Source organism: Salvelinus fontinalis, chromosome 3 (assembly GCF_029448725.1).
Source record: "Salvelinus fontinalis isolate EN_2023a chromosome 3, ASM2944872v1, whole genome shotgun sequence".
Lineage (NCBI taxonomy): Eukaryota > Metazoa > Chordata > Actinopteri > Salmoniformes > Salmonidae > Salvelinus > Salvelinus fontinalis.
In genome coordinates this window covers 44,143,782-44,164,105 of record NC_074667.1, presented here as the reverse complement: position 1 = coordinate 44,164,105, position 20,324 = coordinate 44,143,782, and the positions used below count along the sequence as shown (strand labels likewise).

Here is a 20,324-nt window from a genome sequence, read left to right as displayed (position 1 = left end):
TCCCCCTTTGTCACCCTACCTAGCCATGTTCCTGTGGTGGAAGTGGATCAAGGTCTCTTTCCCTCCCTGTTCCTGATACTCCCCTCCTCCTCCTCCTCCTCTCATCCTCCACACACTAGCAGCCACAGCACGACTCCCTCTTTAATCCGTCTTCATTCTCGATCCACCTCCTCTACTCTCAGCTGAGTCCGTAGCCACTTCAGTACAATACGATAAGCACATTCAGACTCACCACAGTGAGAGAAAATTATATAAGCTCCCATTATGGCACCTTTAGATTTGGTACATCTAAAAATGACAAAATGAGCTGTCAGTCAAAGACCACTTCCTGTGTGTCCTTGAGGTGAACTACAATAACATTTAAAAAAAGGAAGTGAAAGTGAAAAACACATTTAATCTATGAAAATAACATGGCTAATGTTGTCAATTATTCCATTTGGGTTCTCAAGGAAGTGAATACTGTATGTAACGATCAGTTAATGACCCATCGTGGTGTGCAGTCCGGACCTCATTTGCCAGCCAGCTGTGGCAGAGGTGGGTGGGGGCAGGCTTTTAACACTGGCTGAGCATAATGCCAGGTAATGTGCTCTTTGAGGGTAAGTGAACACAGCATCAGGCTCCTTCATCATCATAACGTTAGCGCTCAGGCACATTAAAATACTTGTCACCAGCTATTATCTTTATGTGCTCGTGTGACGGCCTGTTTTCCGAGTTATGGATTAGGCTATTTCTCCAGCAACCTGTTTTCTGGAGTCAAGGCGGCAGTGTAAAACAAGCCCTCGCAGTTCAATTTGGCCCCTTTAAATCATAAAATCACGCGAGTGAAGATAGTGGATGAAATCCACACATTGGATGGTACTACAGTATGGCTGACTTTAACACAAGGCACAGTAATATTGAGGTAATACTCACTTGTCTGGTCTTCCAGGCACCTGCAGGCGTAAGCGGCACTTGTTGGCACTCTGAATCTGATCCTCCTTGATCCGGATGAGTCTCTGGAGAGCTAGACACCAGTCCTGGGCCACGGTCGTATTCAGGTTCTATGATCCACAAACACACAAGAACATTCAGCTGTGACATGAAAATATAGCTACATTACAGTACATGCTCCCATGTGCATGCTATTCTGCTTCCATTCACAACCTTACATTCACAAACATAACATAAGTATGCCATGCTTATAGTCACACCATCATGAATGGACTATAATGACATACACTCTCTATTAAAAGAACCAACCACACCCTCCTCATAAAACTGATCTGATTTATACACCCTTTCATCAACCCATGGCCAAAGCACTTTCATACCATCAAATATAACATTTACACATCTCCTACTCCACTTTTACAGTTTAGTCCTCCTGTTTAAATATAATCAAATACATTTTTGAAGTCAATGAACCATGCAGAAGTATTTCCTATATTTGTTAGGTGGACATTTATATTATAACTGGGTGGGGTGTGAAAATCAGTGATATGGAGAAAAAACAATTTTACTCCACCTAAGGACATTGTGGTCATTAAAAACAGAGGCCACCTTTCCACTGAGAGGCTCTTTGGTGATTGCTGGAGTACACTGTGACTATGTTATGTACAGTGACTGTAATGCCATGATAGCAGACAGACACACTACTGAGGTGTCCTGATTTGAAGACAGCATAGCTCACTGCAAGGGAGAGGTTTTTCAGGAGATAGGCTCAGATATGTGACAGATTTGAAGGCTCACATATGATCACTATTGGGGATATTGAATGAATTCATGATGGTATCAATTGATGATTCGAGAAAGATTTGTAGCTTTTCTTTGCTCATATTTGAATTGCATTTTGAATCTCATTGTGAAGGTTTCCGGAAAGAGATTACCCCAAATGCCCTTCTTCTCTATCTATGAGTAATTAACATATTTGTTGTTGTACAGTACCGAGCATTTTACAAAATAACACTTTGGTCATGTTCAAAGCATTATGCGTTCTCAGGGATTTAAACTTGTAGTTAGTTTGGTTGTAGTAGAAACAAATCACCTTTGATCAACCTTACATTTGCAAGCACTATTTAGAAATTACAGCTTTATTAATAATTTGTCAAGCTGCAAATGAAATCTATTTGAAGTAAAAAGCAGTGCTTTTGGAGGTCAGATTGCGGGGCATGTTTTTAAAGTGGGTAATTTGGATGTAGACTTTTGTGAGTAACTCTGAGGCAGTCTGGGCTGTGTAGTGATGCGAAAAATTACTGTTGTAGACCCACAGGTTGGGGTTTGGGCTGTGTTCTAAGTAGTGAAGTGGGGTGGGGTGTACCTGGTATGTCCCCTGTAGCGTTCCCACCAGTAGTGAGATCTCCTCTACCACAGACAGGTCGTGCTGCAGCTCTTGGAGCTCCTGGTAGAGCCGAGGAGGACCCAGGATCACCTTCCCTGTGGACAAAACACAACATGGCCTGTCACACTACAATACACACATCAACAGGTTACACTATTAACATCAAATCAAATGTTATTTGTCACATGCTTCGTAAACAACAGGTGTAGACTAACAGTGAAATACTTACGGGTCCTTTTCCAAAAATGGTTTTGAAATAGTGACACGAGGAATAAATCCACAGTGAATAACAATAACAAGTAAAAAATAACATGTCTATATACAGGAAGTATCAGTACCAAGTCGATGTGCAGAGGTACGAGGTTATTGAGGTAGCTATGTACATATAGCTGGGGGTAAAGTGACTAGGCAACTGGATATATAATAGACAGCTCTCTGTGTGTGTGTGTGTGTGTGTGTGTGTGTGTGTGTGTGTGTGTGTGTGTGTGTGTGTGTGTGTGTGTGTGTGTGTGTGTGTGTGTGTGTGTGCGTGTGCGTGTGCGTGTGCGTGTGCGTGTGTGTGTGTGTTTTGGGGTCTGTGTGTGTGTTGGGGTCTGTGTGTGTGTGTGTTGGGGTCTGTGTGTGTGTTGGGGTCTGTGTGTGTGTGTGTGTTGGGGTGTGAATGTATGGGTAGAGTCCAGTGTGGGTCCTTTTGGTTCCAGACTTGGTGCACTGGTACCACTTGCCGTGCGGTAGCAGAGAGAACAGTCTATGGCATGGGTGGCTGGAGTCTTTGACAATGTTTAGGGCCTTCCTCTGACACCGCCTGGTATAGAGGTCCTGCATGGCAGGGAGCTTGGCCCCAGTGATGTACTGGGCCGTACTCACCACTCTCTGTAGCGCCTTACGGTCGGGTGCCTTGCAGTTGCCATACCAAGCGGTGATGTAGCCAGTCAAGATGCTCTCAATGGTACAGCTGTACAACTTTTTGAGGATCTGAGGGCCCGTTCCAAACTCCTCAATGTTATTGAATAAATCCATGGAATATATTCTAGTGTGTGCTAGGGAAACAGTCCTGTAGCTTTGCATCTGCTTCATCGGACCACTTCTGTATTGAATACATCACTGGTACTTGCTGAATTTTTGCTTGTAAGCAGGAGGATAAAATTATGGTCTGATTTGCCAAAGGGAGGGTGAGGGCCTTGTAAGAGCTCAAGTTCAAATAACTATTGCAATCCCCAATGGAACTGCAATTCTTTACTTTCCTGAACTACAATCACTAGTAGAAGTAACAAAGGAGCTCAATGTTTGATGGATCGATCACTGCCTTTATTTGTTGAATGATCTGAATGTAGTCTGGAGTCTGAATGTATAACTAAAAAGCAGATAGAGAATGGTGGCCATTTGGACGTGAAAGTCACCAATCAATTTGGGAGCATACTGTCTTCACATTCGCCACCTCCAACCTCAGGGGATCAATAGCCCTGCCTCTCACTCCCATTCTCCCTCCTTACTGCCCTGGCCCACATCTCTACACACCGCTCCAGGAGAGTGCCGTTATTACATTTGCAGCAAGATGTAGCTGTGGAGCTGTCCTGTCCTGTGCTGTCACCACAACTACATAATCAAGTAGCTGTGCAGCTTCGTCAAAAGGTTACTGAAGCATGGTCGTTTGTGGGAGTCTAGTGGCTTGTGGAGCTAGGGGCTAGGTGTGTGGTTGTATCCACAAATAGACAGAGAGGGAACCAGCGAGAGTGGAGAGAGGCAAGTATTGTTATCTTAAAGAGAGCCTTTGTAACCTTTGTGGATTTAATGGGATCTCTGACACGGACAGGCACAGACATCTGTGAGACACGATCAATAGCAGACATCTGAATATAAAGAGGTGTGCCTGCCGTGAGCCTCTGTACACAATGGCTTCCCTGTATCTGTGAGGCTTTGGGATGCACTGGCACACAGGTCCGCTGTGTCCCCGCACGCCTGGAGTTGGACCCAGCCCCGGAGGTGAATGTGCTGAGTTGTAATCCAGCGTAATCCCGTTGGTGTGGCAGGATTGGTTTTCACACTCAGACAAGGTTATTCACAGTGGCCGCCGGGCACGTAGCAGCAAGGCAGGGCTGAGCCCACAGGGGCCAATGCCCATCCTTCCAAGGGCAGCCACCTCATGTAACAACAGCCAGCAGGAATATCCATGCAGCTGGTGCTGCATCCAGCTCTGGGAACTAACCTGAGGGAATTTACAGCAGCCACTGCTTCCAAATCCCCAATATATATACAGTCATTGGTCCAAATATGCACAAAAACCATAGACTAATCCCTATCCGAACCTGCACACCAGCTCGCTGCATGTAAGTGCAGCATTGCAGTCTCGTTTCAGTGTCTAAAGTATAAAACATGGGGCACAATATAAAGTCTGTAATGGGGCAGGGAGAAGCTGAGAGAGAGCGAGAGAGACTGGGACACAGAGAGAGAGAGAGAGAGAGAGAATTGAGAGATCCCTGTAGTTCTCAGAAGGCCAGCCTTCTCCATCAATAAAGGAGGGCACCAGGGCCAGAGATGAAAAATGTGTCAATTTCTCGCCAAGCCATGGGAGCGTGGGATTTAGGCAGGACGCCCCGCCGAATTACATCACAGGGGACGGGGAACTATAAATAGACGGGCCAGTCTGTGTGACTGGCAGGCTGGAAAGTAATTCAACAGATGCACAGAGAAAAATTCCTGGAAAGGCATGATTAAGGGAATGACTTGCATTGGGCCAGTGCAACATGTTTTATTTAACCATAGGGGGGGGGGGGGGGGGGGGGGCGAGAGAGCGAGAGCGAGAGAGAGGGAGAGATATCACAGTGTTGCAGTACACTTATAAAATTGTAAGGCTTAATCTTCAGAGAATCTAAGCCTAATCTTGGCCTCCTTGTTATACTGTTGCTATTCGCTGAGCGTGACACGGTCAGACGCTACTGTAAAAGTTGCCATTAATATTGAAGTCATGGAGCTCCAACTTTAAAAGGCTGTTCCATTACATCCTGATAAGGCTTTGTATCTTCTCCTTTCCATGGCACATTTATCAGGGATCTCTCCACAAAGCTGTATGCGCAACAGAGTTTTGTGAGGGGGGTAAAAGGACTGTTGTACCATTCGATTCCTATCTAGTGCTGCTGCTTCTCTAATTGGAGCTGGAGAGGAAGGGAATAATCTCTGCAGATTGATGACACCACTCCAGATATGTTTGTGGTCTATCAGAGAGTGAAATGAGACTGTGGAGGGTGCGGCAATGTTTTCCATCATCGCTATTCTTTTCACAAACACATCCTCAATCAGAGTGACAGCGCTGTGTCACCAGAATTCACTGGGACAGTTGACAGTAGGAAACAGATTAGAGGGCTGTGCTGAGTCAGACAATGGGGGTGAGACTAGGAGTCTGGCCAAGTGATGAGATTAACTGGACTACATGTAGGAGATGATGAACAGGGATAGAAAGGTCATGAAAGGATGACTCGGGAGGCTTACCAACCTGGGGGACAGGCACTGCCAGGGTGCTTGGCACCGCCATGCTGGAACAAGGTATCCTTGGCCTGGGAGGCCTCCTGACCGACCTCCACCACCTGCACCTGCAGCAGGGGGGCGCTCCACTTCATTGTGTACTTTGGACCAACAGGGACCAGGCTGCTGATATCAGGGGGCCCCCTGGTGGTGGAAAAAATAATACAACAAGTTAAATCAAAGCTCTTCCCAGCGTTCCTCTCCTCCTAACAGAAGCACTAATCCCAAACCACCAACAGGAGGAGAACTGAGGTGTCACTCTTTGAATTATCACAAAAATAGCTGGAGAGCAGAATTAGAATCCGTCTGATCAGCAGTGTTCACGGCAGAAGCAGGACCCCCGGCTGTGAGCAGGGTTCATTTTATATTCATATATTCCTGTAATCAAGCACACAATCAACATTGTGATCAGTTTGTCAAGATTCTAGAGGGCAGGCAAAGTCAACTTCAGGGGAATCAAGTTGAACAAAACATGGGGTGATAATTACTTTGAAGGCTGAACAAGAGAGCTTTGAGGTATGAACGTCTCAGACAGGAGCTTTGCAAATAGAGGAAAATCTTTCCTGTTTACCTTCAGCACTGAGAAGATGTGATCAATGGCGCTGTCATAGGATAAATTGGAGAGGGACCAAGAAATATGTTATGTCAGTAATCTAAGACTCCTGTTGCTCTAGTTAAGCTGCCTGCCATTTGTTAAAAGCTGATAAAGCTCTGGTAACTCCAGATAGTGCTAGAGAACGCTATATTACTCTTTGCTATGCAGTTTGCCTAAATATATCCCTGCAAAGCCTTGTAGGCAGAGCCTCGTGGTGCTAATGCTGTGGCCCCGGGAAGGTGTTTGTGTATTTTCACTGAAGAGCTGTTTAGCAGAATTTATTCTACTCTACAGAGACACCAGACTTGTTCCATGTAATTTCAGCAAGACATGACACCCACTATCTCAGATTGTTCTGAAATCATTTCTGTAGTTAGAAACAGATAACATTAGCAATCCTGCAACATTGTTTTGTGGAAATAAAATTTAATCTCTGAGAAATTTAGCTAATTTATTGCACTGAAATTGGCCATTTTAAATTATAGGCTTCATATAATATTTAATAAATATAAAAACATAACATCCGATTTGGACCACATTTTTTCTAACAATGAGTAAGACCTGAAGATTCCAAAGAAATGGCCAGAAGCCACCCACGGACCCCCCACGCCAATCCCAACCCAACAACAACTATACAAGATCAGTTCACTATGTTTGACAAGTAGTATGGAGCTACAGCTCGGAGTATTGTTTCTTCATCCTACAGCGCCTTCAGAAAGTATCCATTCTCTTTGACTTATTCCACGTTTTGTTGTTTTACAGAGCATGAATTCAAAAGGGATTAAATATATTTTTTTCTCACCCATCTACACACCTTACCCCATAATGAAATACAGAAATATCTAATTTACAGATTGTAAGTATTCCTGAGTATTCCTATTTCCTCACATCCCTGAGTCAATACATGTTAACATCACCTTTGGCAGCGATTACAACTCTGAGTCTTTCTGGGTAAGTCTCTCAGAGTTTTGCACACCTGGATTGTACAATATTTACACGTTATTCTTAAAATAATTATTCAAGCTCTGTCAAGTTGGTTGTTGGTCATTGCTAGACAGACATTTTTAGGTCCTGCCATAGATTTTCAAGCGGATATAAGTCAAAACTGTAACTAGGCCACTCAGGAACATTCGATGTCGTCTTCGTAAGCAACTCCAGTGTATATTTGGCCTTGTTAAGGTTATTGTCCTGCTGAAAGTGGAATTTGTCTCACAGTGTCAGTTAGATTGCAGACTGAACCATGTTTTCCTCTAGGATTTTGCCTGTGCTTAGCTCTATTCCTTTTCTTTTTATCCTAAAAAAAACTCCTTAGTCCTTTCCGATGACAAGCATACCCATAACATGATGCTGCCACCACCATGCTTGAAAATATGAATTGTGGTACTCATTGATGTGTTGTATTGGATTTGCCCCAAACACAACACTTGGTATTCAGGACATAAAGTTAATTTCTTTGCCACATTTTTTGGAGTTTTACTTTAGTGCCTTATTGCAAACAGGATGGATGTTTTGGAATATTTTTTATTCTGTACAAGCTTTCTTCTTTTTACTCTGTCATTTAGGTTAGTATTGTGGTGTAACTACAATGTTGTGGATCCATCCTCAGTTTTCTCCTATCACAGCCATTAAACTCCATAACTGTTTTGAAGTCACCATTGGCCTCATGGTGAAATCCCTGAGAGGTTTCCTTTCTCTCTGGCAACTGAGTTAGGAAGGACACCTGTAACTTTGTAGTGACTGGGTGTGTTGATACACCACCCAAAGTGTAATTAATAACTTTACCTTGCTCAAAGGGATATGCAATGTCTGCTTTTTTTTACCTATCTACCAATAGGTACCCTTCTTTGTGAGACATTTGAAAACCTTTGTCTTTGTGGTTGAATCTGTGTTTGAAATTCACTGCTCGACTGAGGAACCTTACAGATAATTGTATGTGTGGGGTACAGAGATTAGGTTGTCATTCAAAAATCATGTTAAACACTATTATTGCACCCAGAGTGGGCAACTTATTATGTGACTTGTTAAGCACATTTGTACTCCTGAACTTATTTAGGCTTGCCATAACAAAAGGGTTGAATACTTATTGACCCAAGACAGTTCAGCTTTTTATTTACAATTCATTTGTAAAAATGTTGAATAATATAATAAAATGTTGACATTATGGGGTATTGTGCCAGTGACACAAACACATTTTTTATCGATTTTAAATTCAGGCTGTAACACAACAAAATGTGGGGGAAAGTCAAGGGGTGTTAATATTGTCTTTAGTATGTAATGCATTCTCAGTGAATTTGGTAATCCCCCCTGTTCAGAGAAATAGTCATTTTAGTTGTTAGGTTTATGTCTCATCCTACATCCTGATATTACCAGGTTCTGATTACTAGAAGGTGCTGTTCCTGCTATTAGGTGATTTTTTTTGAAGAATCCCAAAATGACAAATTAGTTTCCTTACCGTGTAAGCAGTCTATGGACAATGTACGACTGCAACCCATGCTTTGGTTTTTGTTTACCTGGCCACTGTTTCAAATGCAAACTTTTTAGCATTTGTCGCACAAATCCAATGCAAGTCCTATATCATAATTTTCACACTTCATATCCAAATCATCCCGAGTAACATAATAGAGTTACAATAAATGTTTCATCATTTAGGATGATTTGAACATGAAGCATGAAAGTCCTATAGGTACCATTTCCTTGCATTAGAAACCAATATGTAATTTTGTAATTTGGGTGAACTATTCCTTTAACATTGAGGTGGGGTGGATTATTTAAAAAAATATATTATCTAATAGCAGGAACAGCACCATCTACTGGTCTGAACCTGGTCATATCAGAATGTAGGATGGGATATAAACCTAAAAACTTCAATGACTAACTTCTCTGAACAGGGGGGGGGCATCCCTAAATTCACTGAGAACGCATTACATAGGATGAAGAGACAATAGTCTGAACTGCAGCTCCATACTACTTGTCAAACAATAGAGAACTGATAGTGTATACTCGTTGTTGGCGTGGGGTGTTGTTTTTCTTCTTTTTATTTCACCTTTATTTAACCAGGTAAGCCAGTTGAGAACAAGTTCTCATTTACAATTAGGTGGTCTGTGAGAGACAATGGGGGTCTGTGAGAGACAATGGGGGGTCTGTGAGTGGCTTTTGACCATTTCTTTGGAATCCTCGTGTCTTACTCATTGTTCGATTTTTTGGGGGGTCGAAAACGGATGTTAGGGTATTATATTTATTTCATATTATATGAATACTATCATTTAAAATCGCCAATTTTGGTGCAATCAATTAGCTTAATTTCTCAGAGATCAAATTATAGTTCAACAAAATAATGTTGCAGGAATGCTAATCTTATCTGTTTCTAACTACAGATAGGATTTCAGAACAATCTGACATGGTGTGTGTTGAAATCCTCTCTCTTGTGCTTTTTCAGGTGGAACCAACCACCACTTACTTGATGTTGATGTTGGCACAGATGAGTATGTCGTTGAAGAGGAAGACTTTACGCTCCTTAGACTTCAGGACCTGGCTTCGCTCCCCATACACCGTCTCAATCAAGGTCTCACAAAGCACCAGTGACCCCTGGTCTGAGTTCAGTTGCTAAAGGGACAGAGCAATCAGGACACCGTCTCAAGACACATCACAAAGTGCCAATTCCCCAGGGTTTCAGTTCAATTGCTAAGGAGCACAGCAGGCAGGCTAAAGTCTGGTTAAGTGAGTGTCTCATTGTGAATCAGTAGCAGATCAAGGTAGGGTTGTGCAGTCAGGGCACACAGAACACGTTCACACACACACATTCACAGAAATGTTGCTGTATACTACAGTATGTGAAAACACACAAGGCATACTTTCCTAAAGTGCATGGCAAAGGGTAATATAATAGGAAGTAGTTGTATTACTTGGTCCAGTAACTTCTTATGTTCAGCTGAATCAATACAGTCAGTTTTATGAATTCTAAAACAGTCTTCTGAAAAAATTGTAATTACAAAAACAGTAAAGCCCAAAGACTGAACAGACGGTAAAGTACAAATATGCAACTCCGATACAGTGTCCCACTTTAATGTTTATGTTTGTTCCATAGAATCACAATTTTATGAATAATGAATTTGTGTTTTGTCCATATTACAATACACAGTGCTCTACATCCTGTCACATCTCACAAAATGGATTGTTATATCTGTGGGGAATCAGTAACAGTGCTTGGCTTTTGTTCAGATGGCTTGGGAAATTAGTCATTAGTCAAACAGTAGCCTGTCTTCTATGATCACAGAACTACAGCACCCTCAAGAGGCAGACAGATGGAAGTTATGGAAGTTATGGAAGGGCCCCTCAGATGTGTCAACCGTGTGTGTGCATGAGTGACTGTTTTGTGACTGTTTTGTGTCTGAGAGATAGAGTAAAATGTAAACCTCAACCTGTTCCCACTCAGTGTTATCTCTCCTATTCCACTGACTTAGATACTTAGAGACAAATAATTAATATTTCATTGGACGGTTATGGGGTTATGGAAGAGAGCTGCTTCCTATTGCAATTCTGCAGTCTCACTGCAATAAATGGAATTATGTGTGGAGCAGACGAGATTGGCCGAATCAGCTCATCTCAGGGCTCTGGAAAATTCACCATCATGGACCAGTAGAAAGAAAGAGAGCGAAGAAAGGACAGAGAGAGAGAGAGAGAGGAAAAATGAGAAAGGGAGCAAGAGAAAGAGATGGAGAGGGAAGAAAAGAACAGCAGCAGGAAAGGAGGGGGAGGTGGAAACGAGAGGGAAAGGAGAAGGCGAGAGACTGGGGAGAGATAACTCTCTCACGGCTTCCAATTAAATGTCTCATTTACCCCCTAATTCCTCTTATTCAGAAAGGCATTTGTTCAGATTTGCAGTGTCTAGACTGTAATTCCAGTGTGGTAATGGAGAAGGAACGCCCCTGCCGTGGTGTTTGGACGCTGTTCAGGGGTGATAATGGGCATCATTTCTGGGCAATGATTTTTCTAAATAAAAATGCTTTCCTAGACTGTCTGCGAAGGTAATATAAGTGATGGCTATATAGCCTAATGCATAGATGTTTGGCTCATGCTGATACCACAGTGGAGGTAGAGGAAGGGCTCTGGGGTTGAGCCACATAGTGAGCAGGTTGATTACTGTGTGTGTCGTTGTGTGTGTCTGTCTGTGTGTGTGTGCAAGTGTGCGTGCATGCATGTGCAAGCTATGCCGTGCATGTGCTTTCTGTGTTTGTGCAAGTGTGTGTACATGTGTATTGCAGTGGTTCGGTCACCTTGCTGAGCGAGCGGTCGCTGACACTGCGTGCTAGCTGCTGAGTCTCAGCTATTTGGTCGGCCACACGCTTCTGTTCATTCAGCTTCTCGGCCAGCATCTCCAGTTCAGTCAGAGCCAGCTGCACAGGCAGGCGGTCTACGTGACCCTTAGGTGTGTTCTTCAGCATGTCCTAAGAGACAATCACAGAAACAAACATTAAATAAAGTGAATAGGTGTTGGTTTGCGTGTGTGTGTGTGCACATGTAAAAGCCCATCGTTTAAGTTTTCATATTTATGAAAAGAATCCAAGGATTTATTGAGTTTCATCACAGATCTGTGTGTGTGTCTGGTTTACCTGAAACTGTGTGTGCTTGTGGACCTGCAGAAATATGGCCTTGTATTCTGTGTGTGAGTCCCAGAAGGGTTTAAGTGCTTTAAATTTAGTTCCCTGTGTAATGTATGATTTAACACAGACACTCCCTCTCCGGAGTCTTGAGTTTTAGGCAAGAGGAAAACACCTAATTCATATTCATAACTTATCTTTGAATTCATGGATAATCGATGCCTACTGAGGGATGAAATGAGGTACTGCTGTTCCAGTACGCAAGTTCAAATCAAAATCTTTACACACACAATCTTGAGCGAGGATGAGTAAAGGAAGAAAAAGGAGTTGACTGCATGAAAAGCTAATATGGTTGTGCACTTGGCAGCCTTAGCTAAGTAGAGCCATGCCTGGTGTTGGATTTAGAAAATGTTTCTATAGTAGATTTCATCTGCCCAATGTACAGTATCATGCCATGTGCAGAACTCTTGATTACGTCTATAAAACATGGTCTGGTGTAAATCTCAGATTGTTTATATTTTATATGACATTATCTAGTCACTGTTAGCGGTGATGAAGGTTCCGGTAAAGGCATATATATACCTGCAGTAATAGGATGAACTGGGGAAAGCGTTGGATGGGCTTCACCATGAGGCCGTACAGGGTGATCCGGTCAATACTGGACGCCTGCTTCTTCTACACAACACAGGACAAGTAGGTTTACATAAACAACATAGCATAGTACAGTCAGAAGATAATCAATACACTAAGAGAAAGACACCTTTAGTGCTTATTCAGAGGAACAAGATATATAGAGTTTAGGAGTGGGAGTAGGAGTGGGTTTAGGTTAGTAAGGTGTGGAGAAAGAGACTTTGGTGTCTGTGCTGGTCAGTAGAGAATGAGTAAATGGAGGTGGTCAGTGTACAGGATAGGAGTGTGGGTGTGGGTGTAGGTCATAACACAGGAAGTGAAGTCCTACGGCTGTGTATGAATAGAAAACTGCTGATAACAACAGCCACAATTTGCTACACTGACATCATCCGAACAGGTTCATCATTAAATACAGTGTACCTTGTGAGACTTTAGGTTTGAGAAGGTGCACTGTATAGTATGTAAGAGTTGCTAATTGGTGCAGTATAAATATTCTCTATTAGTGCAGTATACAGTATATATATATATATATACACTGCTCAAAAAAATAAAGGGAACACTTAAACAACACAATGTAACTCCAAGTCAATCACACGTCTGTGAAATCAAACTGTCCAATTAGGAAGCAACACTGATTGACAATAAATTTCACATGCTGTTGTGCAAATAGAATAGACAAAAGGTGGAAATTATAGGCAATTAGCAAGACACCCCCAAAAAAGGAGTGATTCTGCAGGTGGTGATCACAGACCACTTCTCAGTTCCTATGCTTCCTGGCTGATGTTTTGGTCACTTTTGAATGCTGGCGGTGCTCTCACTCTAGTGGTAGCATGAGACGGAGTCTACAACCCACACAAGTGGCTCAGGTAGTGCAGTTCATCCAGGATGGCACATCAATGCGAGCTGTGGCAAAAAGGTTTGCTGTGTCTGTCAGCGTAGTGTCCAGAGCATGGAGGCGCTACCAGGAGACAGGCCAGTACATCAGGAGACGTGGAGGAGGCCGTAGGAGGGCAACAACCCAGCAGCAGGACTGCTACCTCCGCCTTTGTGCAAGGAGGTGCACTGCCAGCGCCCTGCAAAATAACCTCCAGCAGGCCACAAATGTGCATGTGTCAGCATATGGTCTCACAAGGGGTCTGAGGATCTCATCTCGGTACCTAATGGCAGTCAGCCTACCTCTGGCGAGCACATGGAGGGCTGTGCGGCCCCACAAAGAAATGCCACCCCACACCATGACTGACCCACCGCCAAATCGGTCATGCTGGAGGATGTTGCAGGCAGCAGAACGTTCTCCACGGCGTCTCCAGACTCTGTCACGTCTGTCAAATGTGCTCATGTGCTCAGTGTGAAGCTGCTTTCATCTGTGAAGAGCACAGGGCGCCAGTGGCGAATTTGCCAATCTTGGTGTTCTCTGGCAAATGCCAAACGTCCTGCACGGTGCTGGGCTGTAAGCACAACCCCCACCTGTGGACGTCGGGCCCTCATACCACCCTCATGGAGTCTGTTTCTGACCGTTTGAGCAGACACATGCACATTTGTGGCCTGTTGGAGGTCATTTTGCAGGGCGCTGGCAGTGCACCTCCTGGCACAAAGGCGGAGGTAGCGGTCCTGCTGCTGGGTTATTGCCCTCCTACGGCCTCCTCCACGTCTCCTGATGTACTGGCCTGTCTCCTGGTAGCGCCGCCATGCTCTGGACACTACGCTGACAGACACAGCAAACCTTTTTGCCACAGCTCGCATTGATGTGCCATCCTGGATGAACTGCACTACCTGAGCCACTTGTGTGGGTTGTAGACTCCGTCTCATGCTACCACTAGAGTGAGAGCACCGCCAGCATTCAAAAGTGACCAAAACATCAGCCAGGAAGCATAGGAACTGAGAAGTTGTCTGTGGTCACCACCTGCAGAATCACTCCTTTTTTGGGGGTATCTTGCTAATTGCCTATAATTTCCACCTTTTGTCTATTCCATTTGCACAACAGCATGTGAAATTTATTGTCAATCAGTGTTGCTTCCTAATTGGACAGTTTGATTTCACAGAAGTGTGATTGACTTGGAGTTACATTGTGTTGTTTAAGTGTTCCCTTTATTTTTTTGAGCAGTGTATATAAAACACAACGAAAGATTTCAAGTTGTTGAAAGAGAAACAATAAAGCAACTACACTTTTAACCAAGTATCAAGACACTAGTAGAATATAGTATAATATAAGAGCCTAATTAAATAGTAGCTGTGACCGTTGGTTAGAGAGTATTTAAAGAAAAATAGAGTGTATTAGAGAAAAAAAAGCACATAGACAAGTCTACTTTGTAACTCACCTTTAAGAATTCCAGGAAAGCTGGTTTGGACATGCATGCCTTTTTTATAAGGGCCATGGCATTGGTGAAGTTATTGACATAGTCGCTGTAAACATCTAGCACCATGGACTTGGAAAACTGTGGAAACCCAGAAAGGTGGGATTATGGGAAACACAAGACCTTTGGATATCAGACCAGGAATCTGTTGGCTTTTTCATGAAACAAATTAATTCAGGGACAAGTCATGTTTGGTTATTTGATCTGTGAAAACATCTGACAATATCTTTCTTCTGACAGATCTTCGAAGTTCCGAGAAATTCAACAGCTCATCTAGCAATCCTAATACTGGAAATCCACAGGTCATTTCAATGTTGGGAAGGTAGAAAACTGCCATTTAAATGTGGTATTTAACACCCTGATCTGTTTACCATCCAGGAGACCAACAAACACCCTTCACAATCCTTTAGAGGGGGTGAGGTGGGGATGTTGAGAGGCGGCTGCGACAGCACACAGTCATTCGCTCTCCTTTGATTAAACACTAAGCGGGCTGCTGACAGCAGCAGTAGCTGGAGGAGCAGTAGCTAGAATATTAGCCAGTCTCACATAGAAATTAACCCTTTACTTTATCTGCTCTGCAAGCCAGGCAAAAACAACACAGAGATACAAGTATGAGACCTATAGCATAAAACATTAACATCTGGGTTACAAATCTACACTCAGGTGAAAAAGAGAAATCACCTCTCACAACAGGCTCATTTGGCTGGTCAGGATATCAATGAAACATCACAACAAACAGAGCCAGTAGGAAGGCAGATGGGTCGGAATGGCAGTCTTTGATAGGTAAATAATGAGCAAGCCTTATGGATGAGCACATTGCAGAGGGTCACAGCAGCACACTCATACATTAGTCCAATGGACCAGTGCCAATGCAATAAGCACACATATTCTGAGATTATTTGCTGCTGATGTAGTTATCTCCATGTTTGAGGTTAGTGTTGTTTTCTCAATTTTAAGTGCAGCTCATTATAACTGTGTGGGTGGAAATTGTCTTCTGATGGGAAAACTGACGGATTTTACTTGGACAAATAAAACATTTCTCTCTCTCTCACTCTCACACACACACACACAAAGTCTCACTAACCGAGGCCACAAATAGGTCCCCAATCTTCTCACTGCTGTCCCACTCAGCCACACGTGATGCCAGTGCGATCTGGAACATGGAGTGACACTGAGTGATCTCCCGTAGACGGTGAAATATGGGCCGGATCTTCCGTGGGCTCAGGATGCGTGGGTCCGCCTCTAGCAAGGGCCTCTGGTACTCCTGGGGAAACAATACACCCAAGTTAACTTGGATTAGGTGTGCTTTACGGTAGAGAACGATATGAAATACACAGGTAGGCCCTGATCATAAAAAAGCCACACTTCAGTAGCAACATCTCTCAACAGATACAACAGCAGTATCCAACAGGGCTTGGACCCTTACTGGAAGGCACATTGATGCAATCGTCAGTTAGTAACACTTCTATAAGCAATTGCAATTAGTTAAGATGCTGTACAGTATCAAAACTAGTCAACTGTGTAAAACATGTGCACATTACTGCAATGTCTTTTAAAGTGAGTCATTTAAATATGGTAAATGTAATCTGTGAAATCAGAAACTGCCAGATGCAGAAAATCAGCAATGAAAGTCAATGTTTGGAAACAACAATAGATGATAGACTAGTGCTGCTATTGTTGTTTTACAAGCTTCCCCTGCCCAACCATAAATCCTCCACAGCAAATTAATTATCGACAAGTGGAATATGGACAGGGGGCATAACACAGGCAATTTCTGATTTTATAGGACTGAAGTCGCAGTTCTTAATGTAAAAAAAAGATTGTGCCCATGGCTTTTTTCTTTTATGTTTCCTCTAGCAGTGAGCTGGCCTTGTTGAATTGAAAGCAAAATCACAAAAAAAGGATTAACATCCACAATTATCAAACACAATCATCTCATGACAAAACAAAGGTAGTACAGCATTGTATCTTAACAGAAAACATAACCCTCCCACTGATCACGCCTGTTTCCATTTCAGCTGGTGTGTCTCTTCATCTCTGAGGAGAGATAACGAATGCTTCTCTCTCCACCACAGAAAAAGAGAAGAGAGAATCCCATTCTGTGATTCTGTGAAAACCTGATAGAGAGAACCTCTCTCTTAGCATCAGCGGGGCACCACAGATGTGAGAGAAATCTGTTCTATCATGATTATTTATGCAGAGCAAGCCTGGTAATTTCATACTTATCTCCAGTTTCCCTTTCAGACTCATTCTTAAATGCTGAAAAGATGAAAGTATTACATCTGTCAGAGTAAGCATAGGGCGGAGGAGGGATGGTAGGGAGTAAAGCACTCACCTGAAGGATTCTCCTGAGGGATTCAAGATAACTGCGCTCACTCTGAATGATGGAACCCAGGATGTGGCGTCTGACCACCTGAGAGAGGAGGCCAGGCAGAGGTCAACGGTCACACAAAGAAAACGGCATGATGGGAGTGTGTGACAGGTTGTTTGATAGTACTAGGCTACTGTAGGCATGCCTGGGCGTGTGATTGTAATAGGGTAAGAGAGTTTGGGTGGGGCAGCCTTCTTTTCATGAGGCCCGGATTTACCCTGAGCTTTCCCTTGAAATGAGTAGCACTGTACTTAACTGTAGCAGACATATTTCTCCCAATCGTACTACCGAGTCAGTGTTGCCAATCTAAGAATATTGTTTGCATCATTGCCTGCATATCACATGAATTTAGATGTTCACAGAATACTCTGACACACACACAGAAATGCAAACATCTGTATACACACCTGCTGGCTGCTCAGTCCCTCAGGCATGGGGCTCAGCTGTGCAGGAGGCTGTTTCACCTCCGACACAGCCACATCCAGGTACCCTGCGTCATCCTCCACATCCTCTGCACAGGGGAACACACACACGCACACTCAGGGGCACATTTACAGCTTTCACATCTCAACTGGAGCCACACTCCCAGATGCACTCCAACTTTATTATCTCTAAAATATAAAGAGATTTGCACTCTGCATGAAAGACTTAGGAGGGAAAAAGATATTTCAAACGAACAGCCTGAATACAAACTCGTTCAGAAGGCACTAAACAAAATCCAAACTTCCCTGCAACCATACAGACATAGATACTAAAACTGATTTTCGCCAGCCAACACCACTCCAATTAATGACTTTGGAACGATAAACGTGTGTCAGTATCAGAAATATATAATGCTGCCCAGATTCCCCCTGATCAACAGCTACAAATAGAACCACTGGCCTCTTTATCTCTTTTTGAATGTTTGGAAAATGATTTTATTTGTGGCTCTGTTCTCTGTGGTTTCTGGAGCTGCTCGACACTCCATTAACGGATGGTAATCTGGTTCCATTGTGTACCGAGGCTTCCTGGGGTACAACCTCTGTCATGTGAGATTTTCTGCCCGTTCCTCTTCCACACATCAAACCCTTCCGTTCGCCACAGAGTCTGTCTTTAATCGGCGCGAGCCGCTCGACTTATCCCAGCTGTGTCATTTGACTTATCTTACATCGTTTAGATCATTTTTCCACGAGTCTTTTCTCTTTTAAAGCTGGGATTGGAAAGGAAATGGGAGGCTTTCTTCTCTATCTGCCTCTAACATTACTTTTGGCTCGGCTAGCGTCACACAAGTTCTCCACCGCAGCTTAATTCAAAGTGGCAGATGAAATGTATGTGAACTCCTATCTTCCACAGAAACTCTCATTTCACAACAAATTTACACATATCTCCATAAGAGGGATACTTTAATCTGAGACAGTCATTTGGCAAAAAGTAATTTTGAAGAATTTTTTCCCAGATTACCTGAGTGGTCCCTCTTGTGCAGGAAAGAGACTCTCCGCATGAAGGCTATTTTGGTCTTGTCCAATCCGTCCTTGGTCCCACTTCTAGCGGCCTTCATTAGCTGATGAACCTGGTTCAAAAGGACAAAGAGGCCAAAACAGTTAGTCCACGAGGAGAAAGAGGACAGAGCCAGGGAATAATCCACAAGGAGAGATAGAGAGAGATGGGACACTGGATGCATCAAGCCATGAATACTGCCATATGCGCCTCTCAGTTGGTCTGTAACTGTCTGATCTAGTCACTAATCAGAAAGTCTATGAGGAGATCATAGTTTCTGCTAACCACAAACCCCACCCTAAGCATCACTGAGGCCTAGCAGACTCGTGATGCCCACAGACCCAGAATATACCCATGGTGGTGGTATTTTTAAATGATGCCACTTCAGGAAACTAGGTTATCAACTTGGAGAAACTGGCAACGTGTTTATGGATGCAAATGTGTTTTACTCATTCATGTATCCCTAAAACTTGTCCTCATACTAAACTAGAAGGAGAGAGACAAATCTCATGAGAACGACTGTTTGGAGGAAAGCAGAGAAGCATTAGCAAGAACAGGATGGTAAAGAAAGTGAATCATTATAATGCACTTCATACTACAGCAGGCATATTTTGGCTTTGGTAATATTGTAATCCTTCCACAGCCTTCTTGGCGCTGTAATTTTGAGTTCTAAGTTGATGTCATGTTGTGTTTTCTTACTGCCAGTGATATACCTTGGTGTCATAGTTGTTTTTCCCACCCAGCCTCATGGCTATTTCACGTTTGGTCCTGGCACAACGCTCCCTCAGCCGACGCACGTCAGGGGAGTACTGCTACAGTACGGGAACGCCACAGGTGTTGGGCAGTGTGGTGCGAAGCAGGTCAGGGCAGGTTGTGTTAAACCACACAGCAGGACACAGGGATGAAGGAAGGGAGATGAGACAGCGGAAAATTGAGGGAAAAGGGATCAAGACAAAACAAGCAAGGCAACACCTGGATTAATCACAAGGATGGAGGGCGGAAGCTTAGAGCACTGCGCTGGTCAAATGGGAATGTCAGCCTAGACTAATAGCAATGATCTCGGTGAAGGAAGTGAGTGCAGGGGGAGGTTGAGGCAGACATGAAGAGGGAGGGGATGTTCATAGACTACCTCCTGCTGTGATATTCATTTCAGTAAAGCCACCATCGTTTCTGCCCAAACGTAACAAGCAAGTGTTCATAACAAGCAGGTCATCGCTCCCCTCTGTATATGGATATCATTTCATAGAATGTTTTCTACGTCTACGTATTAATAGCACCAGCTCAGTCAAATATGTTTTGTCAAAACTTCCCCATAGTGTACTCTACATACACAGTATATACACAGGGATGAGACTGGACCAAGTCTGACCAGAATAGCACACAACTTCAATGAGTATATACTGCCCCCATGTGGAGGAGAGAGAGCCTACAGTCACCTACAGTATGGTTATAACATACAGCTTCTAGA

At 43.4% G+C, this 20,324-nt stretch overlaps 1 protein-coding gene across 12 annotated transcripts in view; it reads right to left on the bottom strand.

Annotated features, from left to right (window-relative positions):
- LOC129849912 (chromodomain-helicase-DNA-binding protein 5-like) overlaps positions 1 to 20,324 on the bottom strand; it is a 196,710-nt gene that overhangs the window by 80,229 nt on the left and 96,157 nt on the right. For 11 of the 12 annotated variants that reach the window (XM_055916640.1, XM_055916606.1, XM_055916641.1 and 8 more), the window contains 12 exons: positions 19,570 to 19,668; positions 18,821 to 18,929; positions 17,788 to 17,891; positions 17,345 to 17,422; positions 16,094 to 16,273; positions 14,974 to 15,090; positions 12,611 to 12,703; positions 11,705 to 11,875; positions 9,889 to 10,034; positions 5,808 to 5,980; positions 2,297 to 2,412; positions 913 to 1,040 (listed from right to left, as the gene is read on the bottom strand). In XM_055916640.1, the coding sequence (XP_055772615.1) occupies positions 913 to 1,040; positions 2,297 to 2,412; positions 5,808 to 5,980; positions 9,889 to 10,034; positions 11,705 to 11,875; positions 12,611 to 12,703; positions 14,974 to 15,090; positions 16,094 to 16,273; positions 17,345 to 17,422; positions 17,788 to 17,891; positions 18,821 to 18,929; positions 19,570 to 19,668 (1,514 nt within the window). The remainder of the gene's footprint in view (positions 1 to 912; positions 1,041 to 2,296; positions 2,413 to 5,807; positions 5,981 to 9,888; positions 10,035 to 11,704; positions 11,876 to 12,610; positions 12,704 to 14,973; positions 15,091 to 16,093; positions 16,274 to 17,344; positions 17,423 to 17,787; positions 17,892 to 18,820; positions 18,930 to 19,569; positions 19,669 to 20,324) is intronic. The other variant, XM_055916634.1, reaches the window with a different exon arrangement.